Genomic DNA, 20704 nt, shown 5'->3' on the forward strand with positions numbered 1-20704 from the left:
TTTAAATGATACTTATTAAACAGAAATTAATTAATTAATGCCATTTTTTCTAAATATTTTTTTGCGGACTAATCGTTGCTGTTTATGGACAAGGCGTAGTCGAATTCGGAATAACAGACAAGTCCTAAAAAACTTTTTAGCTACGTATTGCAAACATTGTTTAGTTAAAGCTCCCAAAAACACATTCAAATCCCTTACTGTATATGATTAATGTGATGATAGCAAATGGCGGGTGGCTATTAATGACTGACGCAAATTTTTGTGTTGGCAATTCTGAATTATGGCAGCAATGCTACATGTCAACTTTGACAGGCGCGTGCCTAACGCGCCTTACAAACGTGATGAGTGCCCTAAATTTCATTTCATAAAATTTTAAACATGTTGCTAACCTGACAAATATATCACAATCATTAATGGTCACTCGGTATTTTTTGGAAAATGGTGAGTTTCGGATTTTAGTGTCCATGATGACCAAAATGTTTAATGCAAACAAAACAAAATACGTTTTTGCAGAAAATGTGAAGAAAATTGTGTTAAATTTACTTCCAGTGCAGCCTCGACAAATTTTTGAAAAGGAATATGAAACACTCATTCGGTGGATTGAGTCCGAAAAAGATTCATTTTAGGGAGTCAAATGAGTTCGTAAAATCGCCATTTTAGGAGCAGTCAAGAAAAATAGTATATTATTAGCCAAGGTTGCAAAACCAAGCATTCTAAACCGAGTGCAAATTAGAACCCGAGACGCGTAGCGTCGAGGGCTCTTAAGCGCGAGGTCTAGAAGTGGCTTTGCAACCGTGGTTAATATATTATTTTTTTCACTAGTAGAAACCATAAGACAATAAATTGAAAAAATAAACGTTCAATTTTTTGACGGAACATGATTTTGTTTTGATTTCTAATCAAACTTAATCTAAATCTTCAACACAAAGAAAACCGTTTACAATTGTCGCTGAATTAATCATTTTATCTTCTACCGTCTGCCAACTACCATGCGTATGCTCAAGTAACGTTAGTTGCACACATTTATTCATTTTTTAAGAAATAATCACATCAAGTATTGCGTACATAACCACAATCTTCTTTTTGAACCCGCGGTCGCAAAAGTTGAATTTGCTACCTCTAAATGAGTCGACATTTGCATGCTTCATGGCTGCTAGTGAAAAAACAAAATATTATGTAATATATTAGTATAGAATTTGAGGTCCGTCTATTCATACTGGAATTTAGTACTGGGTCTGCTATTTCTTTAATTTGAACAATTTGAAAAATATTTTATTTATTTTTGTCATCAGAAGAAATCTATATTTCAATAGAGTTATGACCTCCCGGAAAATAAACGAAATAAGAAAAGATACGTGCAACAGAATAAATAATGTTTGCAGGGTGATATTCTGGCAGAGCTGAGTCGGGTTAGAAGGTAATTTTAAAATTTTCGCATGTGTAACAAACAGCACATTATATGGCTTGATCTCAACAAGTGTCAAATCTATTATACAGTATGATCATCTGAGAGTGTCAGTGCATTTAAGTTTAATTTATAATCACTTTTATCGGTCTATGGAGAGGTATTGGTTTTCCTTTATTAGTCCTTTCGTCCAAAACCATTAAAATATAGCAACAACCAAACTGTACTTTTTTAACCTCATGGTGAGCACAAATGTTGTCAAGTACCTACACGTCAGAACTAAAAAATAAAAAATACGCAATACACCTAACATAAAAAAATATTGTCAGGAATCCTTTCATGTTTGGATTAATATCGTATGTAATTAAGTTACACAATATACGGCTTGTATGTTGCTCTCATTCGATTTTCCGTCACGTTTTGTTCCACTAAAAATAGTTCTCGATTATGGCAACAATTCCGTGCGAGAAATTGCGAAAAAATTGGCCGATAAATGCATTAGCCAATATCAGCCGCTAATTGCTACAAATGAACACAGCAATAGGATTAGTGCACCCCGGTCGAGATTCCTGGCCCGCCAAACTAACGACCTCCTGCCTCCCGAACACCCACGCCGAATAACAGCCGCTGCGCTGAGGATTAAACCGAAGGATTTCGCAGGACGACTGTAATATAACAAATGCCATTTGCTCCCGAATTGATCTGAAATAGAAGTTTTTATTCGGTCAAATGTCGAAGATTGCGCCAGTAAATCGGAGCGGGTCGACCAGGTCGACTAGTCTGGTCGCTGCCGCAATATTTCATTTCATTTTATAGGTTTGGTTGAAATAGTAATGTTGATATGAAACTAAAAATAAAAAGTTGCAGACAAACTGTAACTCTTAAATCAAATAGTTTTTTATTTTTGATGCAGATATTGCGTAAATTGTACAGCGTAAAATATGCGAATCGATTCAATTTATTATAATAAAAATTCAGTTTTAGGGTGTTTCATTGTTCTCTTGATTGTCTTGTTATTCGGGATTGAAGAGGCAATAATCCGAGATGTAGGGTATTTATTAAACAAGGGTATTTTATGTTGAAATAATCGACTTAAGATTAGTTATGTTACGAATTTTAAAATCATAATTACTAATTAGCACCTTAATGTTATAGAACTGTTATATTATGGAAACTGTTAACGATATTATTGACTGTTCACATTACCTTAAAGCCCTAGACAATTTGTCGTAATTCATATTAGGTTTTGATTTCCTTTCACCCCATCGACGTGCTACTTCGTCAGGATCTGTGAGTTTGAATTCACCATTCGTTCCTTCCCATGTTATACAGGCAGCATTTGAAGAATCACTTAATAATTCTAAAAGGAACTGCCATAACTGAATTTGTCCGGAACCTGAAAAAACAAAAAAATTCAGCATTTCATTTTGGAGCAAGTAGTATAAAGTATAAGATTTTTTAGAACCGTGTGTAGTTTGTGTGGGAAAAATTCTCAGAGCAATTAATGTTGTTTTGACATCTAGAATTTTTCTAATAATACGTCTGATCGTTTCATATGCCTAAAGTCGTGGGTTATCTTAAGGGTGCCCAGTAGTAGACCGAAAAATGAGCTAAATAGAATTTCATTTTACGGGCGTAATTTCAACTTTGAAAAAAAGATCGACATTTCAATTGATAGATTATGTCTAAATCTCTGGGGAAGACACAATATTTTTTAAAATAAGTGATTGTTTAGTGTTTAATTAATCGTTCATCCTTCGAAGAAAATTACATTTTTAGACGAGGAGAGAGCATTTTTCGCTTCAACTTTTATATCAGGGCAAAGACAATATTGAGCTCTATGGGGAAGACCCGGTCATTTTTGTTTAAAATTTATATTTATCAAAATATTTGCTTTTTAAAAAAATACTAAATAATGAAAATAAAGTGAAACTAGGCAACCCTATTTACAAAGATCCCTTTCAATAAATGGTTGAGTTTTACACAGCAGGGAGCCTTGCCGACCGACCCTTTCAGGTAATCAGTTCAGGTACTTTAGGTCATAAAACTCATAAATACTCTTAGCTGACCAACATTGTTGAAACTCTTTTACAAGTCGACTTCTTTCATTGCTGATATAATTTGATTTAAAAGTATGCAAATTTTTATAATTTTATACATTCTACTAAAATATTTTTTTTCAAAAAATTATTCGAATATTTTTTATTAATCTGTCATTTTATATATTAATCGATACACAAAACTGACAAGATTTAGATTCTCATCACTTCACTAACCACTTATTTACCTGAACAAAAATATTTATTTAAATTTAATTTTTTCATACTCTTTTCCACACCACCTATGAGGTAGAGTATTATAGGCACGTTTTTTACGTGGTATCTCCAGTAAACCTATTCCAATATTACTATTTATTCCTGTGTGTGTTTATACTAGAAGGGCAAAAGATTTATATGAACTGCACATGGCGCGAATGCAAATAAAAAAATTTAATTGTACAATTTTTTCTTTACAATTTGTCTAATGGGTTGACTTGTTTAATAACGAGAATCTGCTCTCTCCGGAAGTAAGGTATATAAATAAATTTGTTTTTAGGGCTCTATCATATTATTTTCCCAAAATTTATCATCTCGTTGAATTAAGCATTATTTAAATTGGACATTTTATATATTTCTACGATAGCGTTTTTGTTTATTAAGCCGTCTGGCGATGCCACTAAAAATGTACAAACCGCATTGTCTTATTGTCAGTTTGGTGTTACTGCAAAATGCTTCAGTTGCCCTTGCTTCATTTTCTATGCAAAGATTTTGGGAGAGTACATGCTGAACTAGATTTGCAGGGATATAAAATGTTTTTCACAGTACAGTAGGATTAGCCCTGTTACTTGTTCTCTCATTTTGCAAATTTTACCAAAATAATGTTCGGTTAGTCTAAAGGATTTTTCTGCGCACCATTCTGGATTATTGCGTTCGCCAATTGTGTTTTGTTCGATTAGAAAGACATCAACGTTTGAAAGTTTTTTGAGAAATATTTTTTGCTCTGTGACATATCAGGTATTTCAATTGCCTCGTTAATGTCCTCGCCCGAGAACTTGTATGATCCACAGACCGGAGCGCGCTCAGGCCAATGTCGACTCTATAAGCCTCCAGAAATTCTGCGGGAAATAGTTATTATTTAGATGCTTTTGTTTACACACATCTCACATGTTTCACTCGATTTTAACATGCAACTATTTTTTTGTTTAACTAACAATTAATTCTTTCATTGCGTCTGATACCAACGCAACGTCCTAAATTAGCAATACTAGTGCAACAGTAATCATGCAATAGGTTTTTTTCGGAAAGTACAGTTATTTTTATGTTTTAGCAGCAATATGTTTTATTTTCTATTAATTTTTACATATTTTTAATCACAATTTTGGTAGTTATTTTTTACTTTTATTTTTAACAATAATAAATAGTCCAAACATGAAAAAATCAAATAAATAAAAATTGGAAATTCCAAAATTTAGAAATCGAGAAATTGAACAATGGTATAATTAAAAAATCGAAACATCGAAAAACTGGAAAATCGAAAAATTAAAAAAAAAATGGAAAATCAGAAATTTAATAAATTCCGAAAATTGAAAAACTGAAATATGCATAGAAGAACTGAAAACTCGAGAAATAGAAAAATCTAGAATTTTAAAAATTGAAAAATTAAAATATCGAAAAGTTGAAAAATTGCGAAATCGTATCATTGAAACATTTCTACAATTGAGAAATCGAAAAATAAAAAAATGGAGAAATCGAAAATTTGAAGAATGGAAAAATTGAAAATATCAAAAATTAAAATATTGAAAAATTGAAACATCAAAAGTTGAAAAATCGAAAAACCGAAAAGCCGAAAAATCTCAATAATGTATCTATAAACCACAAGTTCAGGATTATGCTACTAAAAGATTGATAACGTCATCTCAAAATTTTGCCGAATAAATTCTACTAAAAATGTGCAAAATATGATGAGTTTTTACTTGTAATTTATCATTGCATTCATATTTTTTTAGATTTGCTTATATACCTAGGTGGCTCAAAAAAATTAATGAATGAGTCAATTTATTCTATTGATTAAATCAGGAACGACTCACTCCATTTTCCCAGAAATTTTGGGAATACTGTTATTTTTTGTCTAATCCACATTGATTTACGTGTCCTTGCAAAATGTTGATGATTTCATCACAAAATTGTGTACCTAAAGTAAAAATTTAACTCGAAAATGCTGGATATGTTTTATTGTATTTTAGGTGCGAGGGAAGTTCTGTCGAAACAACTTTCCACCAATTTTTTTGCTGTTATATTTGAATATAAACAGTTTATTTTATATATTTTTAAAACATTATAAAGAAAATAAAAAGTTGTGTTAGACTGAACTTTGTTGGTTTCTCAATCTATTTTCCGCAGCATTTTAAACTTTCAACTCAATTTCTTTCAAAATACATACAAATGGATTTCGATGGTTATTTCCCTGTACCTTACTTCATTTGAAAATAAATAAGCTTATCTGGTGTTGTTTACCGATTTGCATTATATGACGGACTCCCTACAGTGACCATAATCTCTCGTGTTTTTGGGTCGGTACCTGCGATGGCTCGGTACTTTGGGTTGCATAGTTACAAAATAGTATATTATTAGCCAAGGTTGCAGAGCCAAGCATTCTAGACCGAGCGCAAATTAGAACCCGAGACGCGCAGCGTCGAGGGCTCTAAGTGCGAGGTCTAGAAGTGGCTTTGCAACCGTGGTTAATATACTATTTTTTTCACTAGTAGAAACCATAAGACAATAAACTGAAAAATAAACGTTCAATTTTTTGACGCAACATGATTTTGTTTTGATTTTTAATCAAACTTGATCTAAATCTTCAACACAAAGAAAACCGTTTATACTCTTGTCGCTGAGTTAATCATTTTATCTTCTACCGTCTACCAACTATCATGCGTATACTCAAGTAATGTTTGTAGCACACATTTGTTCATTTTTTAAGAAATAATCACATCAAACATTGCGTACATAACCTCAATTTTTCTTTTTGAACCCGTGGTAGCAAAAGTTGAATTTGCTACCACTAAATGAGTCGACATTTGCATGCGTCCAGGCTGCTAGTGAAAAAAATAATTCTTCTCACTGGAACCGATTTTGCGGGCGACGACTGGGGACCCTTGGCGAGTTCCTACCTTTTTCACTTGCATTCATTATTCATTACATTTTCAAAATGTAACTTCTCTGTTATTAACAGAGTTATTGCTATGAAATTTTAAAAATAAATTGTCCACAACTTACTCTATATAACAGAGCGGCAGTATTTTAGAAACAGTTTCTTTTTAATAATGTACTTAGTTCATTTCCGATACAAAAAAAATCCATAATGTTTCTCGGGTAACGTATAGAGTTCTGTAAGCTGAACACAGTGGTGAAAACTGAGTTACGAAATTTCCATTAAAAGTAGACATATGTAATCATTTTTAACGATAAGTAATACAAAATTTCATAAAAATGCCAAAAAGAAGATGAGGACAAACTATTAAAAACTGCTCCCGCGTTATACCGCCTGTCTGTAAAATGGCGGATTAACTCTTCAGTACGTTATACAAGGGGGTTTCGGGAGTCCCAAAAAAATAATAAAAAAATTCTTTATGATGTACATTACGAAAAAAACGTAATTTTATAAAAGTAAAATTGGCAACACTGCACACCCCTAATGCGTGAATAGGTCCAGCTTACTTTCTGGTTTCTTAGTAACGATGGTGACTGAAATCCACCTTCGCTTTATATCAGGCAAACATTGTTGTCAAATGGAATTTGATCAAATTAATACAAAAATAACACAGCCATATCTTTGTACAATCTAACTGAAATGGTAATTAAATATGGTCATGGGCGAGAAAAATATTAACTGAAAGTTTTATTGCTAGGTATTGTGATAATGAATGAGCTGTTTAGTTGTTAAACGTAGCAAAAGAACCAATTTTAAAATCATTATAACTCGACCAAAATGTGAGAACGATTTTTTTTACTATTTTTCCCAGACTCACCAGTTGATTGTTAAGAGCGTAACGGAGAGTTAATCCGCCATTTTCCAGACACCCGGTATAACGGAAGGTGTGGACAGGTTATATTTAAAATTTCGTGACAATGGGTCTGTTAATAACAGAGATATTACGTTCTTTACTTTGTTTTACAAACGTCAAATCTTCTGGTACTAAAAAAATCCAAAAATCCAAAACCATTGTTGGGTAAAACTGCTTTTATTATTTATTAAACGGAAATAAAAACAACCATTTCTGTGATTTCATAATGATATTTCATATTACATACTTATACATATATAGTACGTTACAAAGGAATGAAAGCGTTATAATTTTAATCTTTCCCAGCAATTATTTATGTGGTCGGAAAGACTGTAATTTATATGTAACGTAATCAACACAGGAATCGCTCGTCGTCACGGTCAATTAGATGTGGCGTATAATAATTAAATTTAGTCAGTGTTAGCAATAATAATAACATTAATATAGCGTTCGCATAATTCAGCGATCGTGTCATTGTCAGGTTGGCATATTAGCATTTCAAATGTAATTTAACTTGTAAATTCGGTGACGGCGGAAGGAAATAAACGCATGTTGTGCCGGCATCGGTGATTTAGCCACCTACCGCTACCACACCTGGACTTGGAAGGAAACTCGGGCACATGTCGAGTCAACATTAACATACGTACAACTGGAATCGTATGCATTTAAATTGCTAAATATCCGAGATTGTTTGCGATTAATTGTTTTATCTAGATCTGGTTCAAGTGCTTGTTGGCGGTTACGATTTCAACAGTACATGTTATGAGCACAGTACCGGCTAAGGGAAATGCAAATATGCAACTTGGTGATTAGAATCCAGATTAAGGAAGGTATTTAGACATATTAAGTTATATTTTCTACATTATAGCCAAAAATATCTAGTCAGAGACATCACAAAATTTTCACAGCAAATGTCGACGTTATATTTTTCAAGTTTAAACGTGGTTACATTTTTTAACACTAATAAAATTTATATTTCTATAATTAAAAAGATATTTTTTTTAAGTAAGGTGTTATTGTACAAAATATTCGAGACAACAGAGCACTATTCTAATCTAGATCGATCTAAAGCAAAATACAGAGAGCTTTAAGCTTAAATATTCCTAAAATCTTAGCAGTTTTAATATATGACAGGTATGCTTCTAATACTTGTTGACTATGTCAGCCACATATTCGAAAGAAGAAGTTAAGTAACACTTGTTCAACTCCTATAAGATATGATTCCAACGCGAACTTGCCAAAAGCTTTTTAAAAGCATAAATGACTTCTGGTGGTTGATTGTTCTTCAAAATTTCAGAAGAAACATGTTATATTAGTCACTGTGGACCTTTTCTTCATGAATCAATACTCGCGTGTAAAGTATGACCTCAAAAACTTAAAAAAATTACAAATTAATGTTACTGATATAAATAGCACATACGACCAATTTCTTCCCTAGTTTGTACAGTGAAATTTCCATTCCTAGGCTGAAAGAATTTTTTAGAGGTTGGAGTCCGTCCAGGATTTCTTTTTTGAAATAGATGTTATTAATCTAAAATTAATGACAAGATCGTTATCAAAATAATCATTTGTTGTAAGAAGTTATTCAACAAAGGCCCTCTTAAAGTAATCGCTAAATGCCTTGACTATTGACTATATGCTTATAGGCAGATTTTCATTTTCATGCTGCATAATGCCAGAAATTCTATTGTTCCATTTTAGTTACGGACAAAACTTCAAAATTGTTTTTCTCTGTTAAACGTATATGAAAAATTAATTATAAGCACTACCAATCAAGGATTTGGCCTGTACACGATGTGTTCTAAATAAAGTGCGATATTTTTTCCTTCTTACTAAGATGACTAATAATAATGACTTGATTAAACCAAGGAGGGTAACGACGATTATTTTTGCTTTAGTCTGGGCTGCATCAATGCCATTTATGTGAAACAAAAAATTCAATCTGTACAGAGAACTGAATTTTATAAGAAAAAAAAAACTGAATTTTTACTTTCTGCTGTTTTCATGTTTTCTCGACGTTTCATGAACTCTAGAGTTCGAAAACTTAGGTCTTTAGTTTCTTCCGTCTATCTGTCTGTCTGTCTGTCTGTGGCGATTTTTATTAGCCCGATAATATCCGAAACGATTGGACCCTGTTGTTAAATTTTATCTGTATTTTAGGAATAGCATGTAGATAGTAGTAACGATAACCAAACTTTTATAATCATCCCCGCCAGTAATGCGATCACGTCACCTTAAAATGTTGCATAGCAAACGTTATTTAAATTTTATAAAATAACAAATTCCTACAATTGTGGTTCATGTATCTGTCTCGACTTTTTACTTTGAAACTGCATAACCAAATGCTCTGAAATCTTGTAAACGTTAATCAAAATGTACCCGTTCTCTCAAAAATTTGATGATTTCATTTCAAAATCTTGCCATTAAATCCTGAATCAACTACATATATAAAATATTATGAGTTTCCCAAAATTTTGTTGTTGAAAAACTCACTTACGCACATCATGTTTCTTCACCTGTACTTTAATAGTCCATATATATCTTTATTTTAACTTACAGGGATTGTTATAAAAAACAGAATTCACAAATTAAATTTAATGCAGTTTTTCGAGGAAGGTGTTGTTCGACTATACCTCAGGGGCGATGGAAGTTCTATCTAAAATTTTAGACTAATTTGTTACAATTGGATCATCGTGGGTTATTGCGAAATGACATCTGCGTGAGACACCTGTGTTTGTAGGGATGATAGTTATCTGTTAAAATTATATAAAATTAGGCCAATAATTCCCACATAAGTGTTTTGAATAGTAGTGTGGTGCATGAAATTATTTAGAATTATGGTAAAATTATTACTTTAATTGGTTTCTTACGATGTTGTTGTGAATATTTTGAATTTTTGTTCATAAAACCATTGTTCTGTTTCAATGCTCGAAAAGCAACAGGGCTAAGACTGATTCCTGCGGAGCAGGGTCAAAATAACCTCAAAATACTCAATTACTTTGACTCTAAGCGTTCTATTTGAAAGAAATGCATCAATCCATTTTAAGAGATTTCCTCTTAAGCGCAGATGCCGGAGTTTATGCAATAAGCGACATTCAAGGATACATCTCGAAGGAAATTTAGATACAGGACAGTGGTTGTGGTCCATTCTGAAGGCATTAAAAAACTAATAGAACCACTAAGCGCGTTAGCACAAGTTTCTAAAAGATTAGGTTTAATGAAATCAGGACCGGGGGATTTAGACACTTCTACCTTTTTTAATTTTTCGCAAATTATGCTACTTGGGAAATCCATAGAATCAATGGTATTTAAACTGGGTTTTCCTAAAATGTTAGGCATAATAGAAACTGGCTCTTTTGTAAAAGCTCCACAGAAAGTATTCCCAAAAATGTTTGCTACTTTGATAATGCTTTCAGAGAATTTCCAGATCTATCCCTTATTTGTAAAGTTCCAGTTGGACAAGATAGTTTAGTTTGAATATAGATGTACAGAAGCTTTGTACATAAGCGGTTTTAACTTTACGAATAATAGTCGAGAGTAGATTTGAGAATATTCTGTGACTTTCTGTATCGTAGCCGATTTTTCTGAAAACACGCCAAAATGCCCTTTTTTACTTCCCGAGCGTAAGCAAAGGAAGTATTGTAATCGAGTCCGTCGGCCGACTCTCTACTTTTACGTTTTCTCGATCTTTCATGACCCCTAGAAGACGAAGAAATAGGTCTCCCATTTCCGTCTGTCTGTCTGTCCGTCTGTCCGTCTGTCCGTCTGTCCGTCTGTCCGTCTGTCCGTCTGTCCGTCTGCCGTCCCGGATTTTTATTAGACAGATAATCTCCGAAAGTACTCGACCGATTGTTGTGAAATTTTGTACTTATATTAAGAATATCATGTAGATGGTAAAACGCTAACCAAAATTTGTCTAATCATCCCCACCACTAATGCGATGACGTCACTTCAAAATTCTACATAGTAAATGGGTTTTCAATTGTATAAAATAACATAGTCCTACACATGTAGTTTACATCTCCGAATCGACTTTTCACCCGAAACGTCCAGATTTTTGGAAAAAAAATCAAAATTATAAAACAACATTTTGAAATTTAATTTTTAATCTGCTAACCAGAATGCTTTGAAATGTTGCAGATGTTTTAAGGCTATAAAGAGCATCATAAATCTTTAGTCAAAAAATATTTGCTTATCCCCTCCAAAAACTTGATGACGTCAGCTCAAAAGTTTGTGGAATAAATCATATCTAAAATGTACAAAATATGATGAGTCTATACTTGTAATTTATCACTCCATTCATATTTTTTGGATTTGCATATACAGGGTGACTCAAAAAAATTAATGAATGCGTAAATATATTTTATTGATTTAATCCGAATGCTCTGAAATCTTGCAGATGTTTTAAGGTCATAAAGAGCATAATAAATGTTTAGTCAAAATATATTTGCTTATCCCCTCCAAAAACTTGATGACGTCAGCTCGAAAGTTTGCCGAATAAATCATATCTAAAATGTACAAAATATGATGAGTCTGTACTTGTGATTTATCACTCCATTGATTTTTTTTTGGATTTGCATATACAGGGTGACTCAAAAAAATTAATGAATGCGTAAATTTATTTTATTGATTTACTCAGGAACTACAAAACCGAATTCTTTGAAATCCACTGCGAAAAAAAAACATAATAGGCATGCAGTCGTCACGTTTCCGACAGCGAGGGAAGTACTGTCTAAACTCTTTAGACCAATTTTTTCTAATAAGTTTTAAAATGCTATCGTCTATCCAAGTTTTTTTTTATTATCTTTTAAAACAGACTGCTCTCGTATATTGTTATACATTAGCGTGTAGGTAACAGTAACAGGTCTTTAAAAATATCCCAGTTCTCAGAAACCGAATTACCACAATGCAAAATTTTCTAGTTAACCTTCATGAGACAATGGCATATTGTTTCATAATCTGTAATTGTAGTCTTCAATGATACAGTCTTCTTTGTTCAAGAAGTGTATAAAAAATAATTACAAGTCTACACATGGGTAATAGTCAGAGTTAGGCACAGCCGAAGTGATGGGCACTCAACCAGACAAATATTAAAAACGACGGCGCGACGTCAGGCGATAAATTTGGTTGGCCGACTGTGCAGTCTCAACCACGTCTCAACCTCAGTGGCGTTTGATGCAAATCAGGGTTTATCTAATCAATACCATCACGAAAATTATGATGTTGAACAGTTATTTTTAATTTTTAAAACATTTTAACATCTAGGAGAACTCGTATAACTGAGGAAAACCGAGAAAAATTAGTAATTGTTATTAAGAATTCCCGAAGTTGTAGGCCACGACTGCAATAGCACTGGCGATCGGACGGCAATGAGCATCACTTCCGCAATGCCGAAGTCTGGTAATAGTCACTGGTTAGTTTTCCCGATAGGGTACCTCAGGAATCATGGGAAGATATTATAGGATCAAGGATAGAGGGGTTTGGATTTGATCTATACCTATTTATGACGTCATCCAGATTAAAAAAAAATTGTATCAATTAAATCAATCATCAGGAACATCAGTATTTGATTCTTGTAGTTGGGTTAGCTTTTTTTATTCTTCTTTGATTTTTACGACATTTAACTTGCATCTTGGGATTTACATATTATTTATACAGTGCATCTTTTTTAAAAGTGGCCATAGGAATTTCTATGTTAAATTTTATTGTACCCCATGTTAACTTATGTTTCAGTAAAGATGTAGAGTTGAAATTTTTACTGGTTGTAATTTGGGTCATATTTTGTTGACTTTATTAAAGATTATGCTTTAAATTAAAGTAAACAGTGCATGTTTTTTAAAAGTAGCCATAGGGAATCCTATGTTAAATCTTAGATCCCATGTTAACTTTTGCTAGGGTGAAAACCCAGAGATGATTTAGGCGGTGAAAATAGCTTTAGGTTTCTACTTTCATTTCCACTATACTACTTTTTGCAGTAAATCGTTAATTTGTGCTTTAAAAAATAAAAATTATTTTGACTTATCATTTTAAGTTGTCATTTTTGACAGCATAATATTAGTTTAATCATAAAATACCTTTTTGCTAAAATTGATATTTTAGTCCCTGTAAATTGGAACTAAAGTGGCTCTTTTTGACCCTAGGGATAAAAAGTGCTTTCAACAACCAAACATTTTTTAACTTAAAGTGGTAATATAAACACATCGAAAAATTCAAAATGGCTCGTCTTATTTACACCTAAAGCCTTGGTTACGCGACAAGGCTTACTATCGCGATTGATGATAGGGTAATTTCCAATTTAAAATTTAGTATCTGTAGTTCCGAGAGGGCAAAAAATAGTATATACACCACAAGACTAGTCTTTAGTCTCTTGGTATATAATATACTATTCCTCCCAACTGGGAATAAAATGGTACTTTATTCCCCTGTTTTAGGTAATAAAGTGGTATTCCCTAGGGAATACAGTAAGAACAATTTAGGTGAAATACCAAATTTTATACACATTTTTCGATTTCTTCGGAAGTAAATTAGACGTTACATTTTAGCTCTTGCAGTAATGGGCAAAGGTATATCAAACACTTCTCCAATGTTCATTTTTTCCATGTTTAAATTTTATTTTTATTTTTTATTTAAATGTATCCGTAACGCGTAATCTAAATTAAAATTAGGCTGCCAAAAATAATAAATGAAATTGATAAGCCAAAACCTTCCACGATATACGTAAACTTTTTAAACAAAATAATTCTTAAGACTGTTTCCACTGCAAAAATCATCTCTGGGTTTTCACCCTAACCAAAGTTAACATATATAAACGTATATATAAATACGTAAACTTTTTAAACAACACAATTCTTTAAGACTGTTTCCACCGCAAAAATCAGTCTAACAAAAGGTAACATGGGGTCTAAAATTTAACATAAGACCCTATGGCTACTTTTAAAAAAGATGGGCTGTATATGTATATCGTAGAATATAGTAACCACCCCTTAAATCGTCGGTATTAATCAGCTACTACTGTTTGGATATCATTTGTTCCAGTCGCTTCTATCACGAATTCGAAAATTTAATCAAAATTTAATGGATAAGAATCGTTTTTGCTTAAAAATTCTTTGGTCGGTACTAGACGTATATTTCGAAAATTTATGGACGGTGGAATGTAAAGTATAGATCCTAACGATCTAGAATTTCCAAGAAATGATAGCAGTAATCCTGCTCCAACGGCATTGTAATATTTTATTTCGGATAGCTACCCGAACTCACCTCCTGTTGAAGTTTTTATTAAAGTGATAGCCATATTAATATTACTCATGTTAGTTACACTTAGATACGATGTCATAGTCGCAAATTGACACAGGTATAATTTAGAAAAATCCTTAACTTTAGTTAATGAACAGTAAACATTTAAAGTCAGGTTTGAAAAACGCGAACATGCTGCAGGGTTCTTTAATTCAATGATACGACACTGATTTTGTCCTTACAACAACATCTGAAATGAATAAAAAACGTGCTTTCTATACTTCTATATTTTACTTCAAAAAAAAAAAGAGAAATCATACAAAATGTACTTAATTGAAGAAGTTTAAACCGAACAGTTTAGTTTTTCCTGAAACTTCTATTTCCTAGTTATTTGTTACTTTAGAAAAATATTATTAGAAAAAAGTCGTGATCTTTCGGATCTGTTAAGGGGAAAGAGTTGGAAACTAAAGGAAATTCTAATTTCTAAAGAAAATAAAAGCTTGGGTATACGAGATAGTAATATTAATTTTATGGGTTAGTTAACAGCAGTTACGAGTTGTTAATTAATTTAATATTTTTGATGTTATAAAATAATAAATAAATGATTTTAATTGTTTTGTTTTTACCTTTGGATTTTTGGTACAGCCACTCACTAACGTTGACAGCTGAAACAGAATATTTGACAATAGGTTTTCGCAATGTTAGACAAGAAACGCTATATTTGCCTTTTTTTCTATGAATGTTATGTCCAATCACGTCTGACAAGCGTGTCTTCACTCTTTATTACAACTCATATCAAGGCATTTTAACATAGGTCAGGTACCGTCAGGTAATGTATGCTATAACAGTGATTGGGCTGTTTTTTTTTCTACCCATTTCTTGTATTACTTCAAATTGTAAGTTTTTGGAGTTTTATTGGACTTTTAACTCCTTTCTTTTCGTAATATATAAAAACGTATACGACGCGCGGCGGAATAGGATGTGGAATTCGACACCGACACCGACACCGACACCGGTTTGAACTGAGTCTGAACATATAATTGACAGTATATGGATATTTACTTTATTTAACCCAATCATCATCATTAATCGTCATTTTGTCAAAAAATACAAATGCAATAAAATACTATATTCGCTCTGTACTGGTGCATTAGTACTCTTAGGCAATAAATTATTACTACTATTATTATAAATGTTTCTTTTCAGTTAGAAACTAGGCCCTGTTTAGGCAGAAACCGAATCAAACAACCCTCGTATATGTGTTGCAATTTATTTAATAAATACCATCATCACCTTAATTAACAGTTACCTTGCAAACGATACTATTGCTCATTACTTGGTTCAACGTTTTTTAAAATCGGTCGTTGTATCAAAATAATTTTCCCACGTAATCGCTGTTCTTTTATCAGCTTATTATAATCTTTTCGGGCGTCGTATCGCTCCGAAAAATCTTAATTTTCATTAGCGATTTCCTCCGAATCGGAACGCAAAGCTAATGACGTCCATAATAGCTGCAAGCCTGGATCTGGCAATCAGAATAAAAAATTACAAAAAATAATTTACGACTAGTTACCAGTTCAAACAAAATTAAGGCAAGCGACACCCCGTTCAAAAGTGGGTGTGTTCGCCAGATTTACAGTTAGAAAAAACGTTCTAAATGTCGCTTAATGCACGTTTAATGATACCCTTCTGAACCCATTTACCTTTTGTTTCACATGGGGTGCGGCACCCCGCGTGTCGCGACTTCCCCGTATAACCTGCGCCTACACGTGGCCGCCTTGATTTGCCGGTGTACAGTAATTACCCTCCGACATTTGTTTGATTTGATTTTGGTTCAACATGCGATTATTACGTTTCGTATTTTATTATAAAATCGGTGGAAGTTAATGAGATTTTTTGATCGGTCATTATGACAAGTTCTTTTAATCTCCATTTGGCGTTTTTAACCGATGAAATGGTTTTCCGTTTCTTTGAAATTCGTTTATAGCTTCATTCCGCCATCATTAAAACACAAATTGTTATAGCAAAGCCAGATTACTACACGAATGCATGTTATTTACATGGGTATGTCGCTTTGTTGGAAAATGTTTTAAAGGTCGCTGCACATACATTCCCCGTAAACGCAAATCTGATCGTAAAGTTAAATACATGGTGCTTTAAGTGCTTTTGCACAGAAATGATACGTTGCGTTTATGAAGTGACCTTCGCACAAGCACTTGCTAAAGACTAGAGTTAACGTAATTTTATACTGTGTGTTGTTTATGTATGTATGTATATAGTAACATGCATGCGTGTTCTAGACATTGTTAATGAATTTGGATTGAATCCACTTAATAAGTTTGTCAAAATATAGCTTGTTCAGATGATATTTAAACATGACGTTATATTTTTAACGTTGCATGTTAATGATAAACTTGAACATATTTTTGTTTATTATTGTATAATATATTTATTATTTTATCTCCATCAAATTGCATCATTAGAATCAACTATTTTCTACTTGAGTCTTTAAAAATTTAATAACAGAATTGAGAAAATCCTTTAATAATAATAATAATGTATTGGAATGCTAGACAGTGGCGGCGTATGGGTGATTATTAATGAATTCAAACAAGCTCTACAAGTATATCTAAAAAAACATACCGTGTGATTAAAAAACATAATGGGATATCGTAGACAAACAAAAAAATTGGTCGACGGTTATTTCGACAGAACTTCCCTCGTTACTGGAAAATCAAAGATTTAAAAATTTGGAAAATTGAAAAATAGAGATAACGAAAAATCGAGGAATTGGGAAATCGAAAAATAATAATAATAATATTAATGGTTAATAATAATGCTTTATTCACGACTGAACCATTTCACATGAACAATAATTTTTCTCGGAATGGGACAATTTGGCGCGGCCGACTTGGCGCGGCCAACTTGGCGCGGCCGACTTGGCGCGAGCCATTTTGGCGCAAAGCCAACTTGGCGCAGGGACATTATGGCGCAAGCCATCTTGGCGCGAGCCATCTTGGCGCGAGTACGTCGGTATATATTATAAAATATATTTATTGTTCGTACTTTGGTTGGCACCCTGTTATTTATGCTACGTGTAGGTAACCAAATACACATTTTCATTCGCACAAATTCCAATAACTAAATGATCCACCGAGCAAGAAGTTCCACGTTTAGGAGTATGTTTATAATGGGGTGCAGGGCGCGAAGCGCCCGTGTGTCCATTAAAAAGTCGACATTACCCCTCCCCGCGTTGGAGACTATAAAAATTGGGTTATGCTAACAACGGGTACAATTTTTGCATATTTATATCTATTTTTCTTGGTGCAAGTTCATTTGCGCCAAGATGGCCCGCGCCAAGATGGCTTGCGCCAAAGAGTCCCTGCGCCAAAGTGTCCCTGCGCCAAAATGTCTCGCGCCAAGTCGGCCGCGCCAAGTTGGCCGCGCCAAGTCAGCCGCGCCGAATTGTCCTAGACCGAATTTTTCTCATTTACTTTTAAAATATTAGGAAAAAACATTTCACTGGCAAAATGTATCTGTCATAAATGATAGAAATAATAATAATACAATACAGCGCAAATTAATTGCTGAGATTTTGCCTCCTCACCTGCTTCATAGGATAAATCGCCCCTCCAAAAGAATTATCAATCATTCCAAATTTAACCATATGTATGCATTGATAGAGGGCTAGGTTATGCTTATATTTCTAGCGATTTTTTCCATTTGAAACAATTAAGATTACTTAATCATTCAACATATTATTGTAAAACATTTTAAAATAGGATCTTTTGAACTCTTGTCACCGAATTCTTCGTGGGAATGATTAGTCAAATTTTGGTTAGCGTTTTATTATCTATATGATATTCCTAATATACACACAAATTTTTACAACACCCCCAGTCTTGTCATTTAAAGACTAATTTTATTTCTGCTCACTATAAGATCATTCATTATATTCAGAGCGGAGAAAATTAATCACTGAAATGAAGGCAGGATGGGTGGGCGGGGCTAATTATGTCCTTCCATGGAGTGGGAGTGGAAACTAATCTAGTCTGTGAAAAAATTAAAAAAAAAGCGCTAATCGTAAATTTTTTGTTAGCTATACTATTTGCTACTGGAACTATAAAAATTGATATATAGTAATCCAGAAGCTATAAGGTTATATGGCCATCATAAAATTATCCCATTGTGTCGAAGTTAAGTTGTTTACAATAGAAAAGGTTTTGGGGTAGTAAATAACCTGTCCACTGCAGCTCGACCGGCTGTTGTCGTTTCGTTCAGGTTCTCACTAAATATCGAAATCCACCACTCCGTTAATCGGATACTACCTGCAGCCGCAAAGGGTTCCGAAATAACCAGTCGCTTTGAAAGCTGACCCTGTTAAATGTGAGCAAGAAATGTTTAGAACACGATTTATTGCCAACCGGTAAGCTTACTGCGAACCACACAAAGGAGGTATTTATTTGCAGTCAACTACTTTTATGATGATCATATAACCTTATAGCTTTTGGTCTACTTTATTTTAATTGATGAATTTGGAATAAATTTTCGAAGAAATGAAGCCGAAAATGAGATCTGGATGTGTAACTCTACAAGAAAATGTTTAGCTAATTCTCGAAAATGGTTGAAATATATCAAAAGTGTCAAAATCAGTCATATCTTAAAAAAGCTAGTACTTTCCAAGATTAGACTGATTTTGCCAGATTAAGAAAATAAAGGGTGGGTGGGCTGGGCTAGTACTTTCCAAGTCAAGACTGATTTTGCCAAATAACATACCCTCTAGAGTTGGCTGACGGACCCGGTTACAATTAAAATGTAATTATCGTCTGCACAAAAAGTAAATAAAAAAAAAACAATAGCGATAACTGGAGCTGGAGAGATCTGAACGTGCTCTCTGTATTCGTATTCCAAGGGTATATTCTCAAAAATCTAGAGATTTATTTATTATAATAAATAAATAATATAATATATATAGTACTCCTATTAAATAATTATTTAATAGGAGTACTATAACAACCCAAATAGCTTCACTAATTAAGACAATAACAGATTTATTATTTCAACAAAGCCTAATTGAACCCAAACAATTTCGCTAGGATATTTTTTTAAATATTGATGATGGTCGGGCTAAACTTAAAAAAAAAAACAACGTTTATATATGCGAGTGCAGCGAGCATGTTCAGGTTTCATTATAAAAAAATAAAGTCTAAGAACATCTGAACATCTGTTTGGTTTTTCTGGGATTTTTCTAATTAAATACAGCATAATCTCTATAATCCGAACCCACATTATCCGAACATCCAGTAATCCGAAGAGTGGCTAGTTGAAGTCGATATCTCTTTAATCCGAACAAAAACTCTGCAATCCGAACTGAAGTTGAAAACATGCACCTACTTGCAAAAATGACGCAAGATCTTCTTTCTATAGGTGTTGTATTGAATTTTTTGAAATTTTAAAAACTGATTTTTCAATGCACTGAATTAATTATTTAATTTTGGAAAAAAGGTTAAAGTTGTAGAAGAAATGAGGCCGGAAGTGACTTCTGCGTCCCGAAATCTACAAGAAAAAGTATTTAGTTAAATTTCGAAAATCGTTGAAAATGGGTCGAAATTTGCTAGTACTTGCCAATTAACCTAGCCTCTAAGAAAATAAAAGGCGGGTAGGTTAGGCTAGTATTTGCCAAAATAAGACTCATTTTGGCAACTGACCTACCCTTCTAAGAAAAGGTACTAGCCCCGCCCACCAACCCTTTGTTTTCTTTGTAGAGTGGGTCATCTGCCAAAATCAGTCTTATCTTGGCAAGTGGTTTCCGAGATTATCGATCTAATAAAAATTGACACAGAGGGAAACGAGAGACGACTTTTTTAGTACTTTAAGGATCATGAAAGGTCAAAAAAATATGAACGTTTTAATATGATTTCAAATATAATAAGTATAAATTTATAAGAAAAATCGGTAATAAT

General features: G+C 33.1%; 1 protein-coding gene across 2 annotated transcripts in view; it reads right to left on the reverse strand.

Moving 5' to 3' along the window:
• LOC135128443 (DNA-binding protein D-ETS-3) overlaps positions 1 to 20704 on the reverse strand; it is a 157936-nt gene that overhangs the window by 17150 nt on the left and 120082 nt on the right. For both annotated transcript variants that reach the window (XM_064055353.1, XM_064055352.1), the window contains exon 8: positions 2612 to 2801. In XM_064055353.1, coding sequence (XP_063911423.1) covers positions 2612 to 2801 — 190 coding nt within the window. The remainder of the gene's footprint in view (positions 1 to 2611; positions 2802 to 20704) is intronic.

This window comes from Zophobas morio, unplaced genomic scaffold (genome assembly GCF_036711695.1).
Source record: "Zophobas morio isolate AGI-343-1 ecotype UQ-CSIRO unplaced genomic scaffold, CSIRO_AGI_Zmor_V1 ptg000012l, whole genome shotgun sequence".
Classification (NCBI taxonomy): Eukaryota; Metazoa; Arthropoda; class Insecta; order Coleoptera; family Tenebrionidae; genus Zophobas; species Zophobas morio.